Genomic DNA, 3,077 nt, shown 5'->3' with positions numbered 1-3,077 from the left:
AAATTTATACATGCACATGCACATGCAATACATAGTATTCTATCATTAAAATGTTAAGAAATAGTAATGATACTGTGAGATGTAACACCATTTTAGAGTTAAATTGTTTCAGTGCTCATAAACAATAAACAAGTAACGCTTGTTAAAGCATATACTACAAGGTGATTTAGCATCGTATACTGACGTTGACAGAAAAAAGATAATAAAATCAAAATTATAAGACACAAGTAACAATGTACTGTCTTGACAGAACATAATGAAAAGGAAATAACATCAAGTTTTGACTAAACACTCGGGTTTAATTAATATCATCTTCAGCTCTCATCATGTTTTTTATTTGTTTATTCCCAGGTCATTGGCATTTGCCCTTATATTACAGTCTGTCATACAAAATATATTATTGTAATCCTTCCGTCATCAAGACAACATATTCTATGATCTATTGCCCTTATCTAACACCCTCAGGACACTTCTGGTTACAAGTTAACAACATGACCGTTGATAACTATTTATTATGAAATTAAAACAATTGAAAGCAGAATATCTAAAGCTATCATTTCCTTCCTACTAGCTAATAATACCAAGTGATGAGAACAAAAAATCGGTAATGGTGATAAAGGGATTTATCATATACTTGTATGAAATAATACTTAAATTTTACAGTTCAATAACATTTAAAAATATTAAAAGGCTATGAAAGGATTACAAGGTTTATTAACCAGATTCCTACAGATTTCCTTAGCGGGCTGATAAAGGCACCTTTATTAACTGCTTCCGGAATGTTATCGCATGCCTTTCCGTTATTGTCCGTGGGGTTTATCACATGGAACTTCGGGTATTTCCGGAAAGTTGTTTGTAAACATGGCAGACGACACGGACACTGCTGCTTTTGTTCAATCGTTGAAAAACGATAATACAGTTAGAAAAACTACGAGTGACATGAGACTTTTCAACAGATGGTTAAGATCCAATAACGAGATGAGGTTAGCGGAAGAAATTCCTGTTACGGAACTTGATAAATGTTTGGCTCGTTTCTTCATGACAGTGAAAAAAGACGACGAGTCTAACTACGAACCTCAATCTGTCAGATCAATGCGAGCAGCATATCAAGATATCTAACAGAGAAATGTGCAATAAATATAATGGTTGACAAAGAATTTCACCACTCTAGAGATGTGATGTCTGCCAAACTGAAACAGCTGAAATCCATGGGAATGGGAGCCAAAAAAAGGAAAGCAGACCCCTTCACAGCTGAGGAAGTTAATTTACTATACGAAAAAGAGCTGCTTGGTGCAGGTAACAATTCTTTGCATAATTATTTTTTTGTTATTGGTGTTTTAAATAGCTTTGTCTTGTTATTTGGCCCTTTGTGAGGTCACAATTTTCTCTACAAAATAAACACATTGGTATGATGTAATTAAAAAAATAATTTGACAATACCTTGAATTATCTTCACCTGATTTTGTACAGTCATAAGAATGTACATTATTTAAACCTTATTGTATACACAAGTCTAAATCAAATATTTTTTACTCAAACAAATTCCTTAAATTTATTTGCAGGAAATCCTCAATCTCTAGTCAGAACTGTTTGGATGAATAACACTCTACATTTTGGTTTACGCTCCCGGGAAGAACACACAACCTTAAGATGGGGAGACATCCAAATGAAGGCAACTACGGACGGGGGGCAGTATCTCGAACATACTGAGAGGATAACCAAAACAAGAAATGGTGCTAACTTGGACACCCGTGCCTTTCAGGCCAAGATGTTTGCTGACACAGGTAATGTTTCAGGAAAAGTTTTATAGGGGGGACAAGATTCAAAATAATTATTTCATTTTTTAATTGAATTACAGAAAAAGTAAATTAAAAAACGCAAAACATAGTATACATGTAGTGTAAATATGTATTAAACAAGATATCAAGATATTGCCATCACAAAATAACAGCCAGATATCATATATTACAAGTGTAGCTACATGTACATGTATATATATATTATATTGTAAACATGCGTATAATAATGACATTTAAACAATCAATATTTAACTGGTTTATCTTCTTTCAGGTAATCCTAGATGTCCTATACAGACATATAAACAGTTTCTTAGAAGAAGACCAGAAGATATGGTTGAAGATGATTGTCCCTTTTATTTGGGGTTTTCCAGGCAAATTAAGGATGACGGGGTCTGGTTTTCAAGACAAGCTTTAGGAAAGAACACTCTAAGTTCTTTTGTTAAAAAAATGTGTGAAGACGGTGGTATTCAGGGTAGAAAAACTAATCATAGTGTCAGAAAAACTACTATCACTGCCTTGGTACATGAGGACATACCAGATACACGCATAATGCAGTTGAGTGGACATAAAAATGTTCAATCCATAAACTCCTATAGCTCAGCATCAATTGAACAACAGAAGGAAATGTCTAATATTTTGAGTAAAATTGGTACAGGGAAAATAACTTCAGATAAAAACCCAAGGCCTGTGGATGATAACAACAATGATATACCATCAGATGATGATGCAGAACTTTTGTCTGCTTCCCAAGAAGCCGAACTTTCTTTTGTATTGAAAGATATTTCAAATTTTGAATCTAATTCTAAACCAGTTTCAGCAACAACAACTACAGGAATAAATGAAATGCCAGAAATAGTACATGAAAATCACAAAGGAAAAGCAATGCATATGTTTGCAGGGGCAACTATTACGGGAAATGTGACAATTAATTTTTCCAACTAAGAACATTAATATACAAGTCATGTAATTGTTTTCATACAATTATGTCACTCTGATGCTTGTTATATCATTTAATAACAACAATTAAAGTTCAGAAATTTGTATTTGGTTAATTATAAATTATCAAAGAAAAACAAAATTTTAATGGTGTTTGTCTGTATTTCTTCTGTTGAAGTATATGATAAAAAGATAATTACATGTCATTTTTCATATCATACCCTTTATCGGCCCTCGGTCATGATATCATCCCTCGAGCCTACGGCTCTTGGGCTGATATCATGACCTAGGGCCGATAAAGGATATGATATGAAAAATGCCATGTAATAATCTATATATATT

The 3,077-nt window shown here is 33.1% G+C and overlaps 1 protein-coding gene across 1 annotated transcript; it reads left to right on the top strand.

Moving 5' to 3' along the window:
• Window positions 1-619: 619 nt before the first annotated feature.
• LOC143072185 (uncharacterized protein KIAA1958-like) lies at window positions 620-2,769 on the top strand. The gene is made up of 3 exons (XM_076247006.1): window positions 620-1,296; window positions 1,563-1,784; window positions 2,071-2,769. The coding sequence occupies exons 1-3, from the start codon at window positions 1,143-1,145 to the stop codon at window positions 2,739-2,741; spliced, it is 1,047 nt and encodes a 348-aa protein (XP_076103121.1). The 5' UTR covers window positions 620-1,142; the 3' UTR covers window positions 2,742-2,769.
• Window positions 2,770-3,077: the final 308 nt, after the last annotated feature.

Source organism: Mytilus galloprovincialis, chromosome 4 (genome assembly GCF_965363235.1).
Source record: "Mytilus galloprovincialis chromosome 4, xbMytGall1.hap1.1, whole genome shotgun sequence".
NCBI lineage: Eukaryota > Metazoa > Mollusca > Bivalvia > Mytilida > Mytilidae > Mytilus > Mytilus galloprovincialis.
This window is presented reverse-complemented; position numbering and strand designations above follow the sequence as displayed.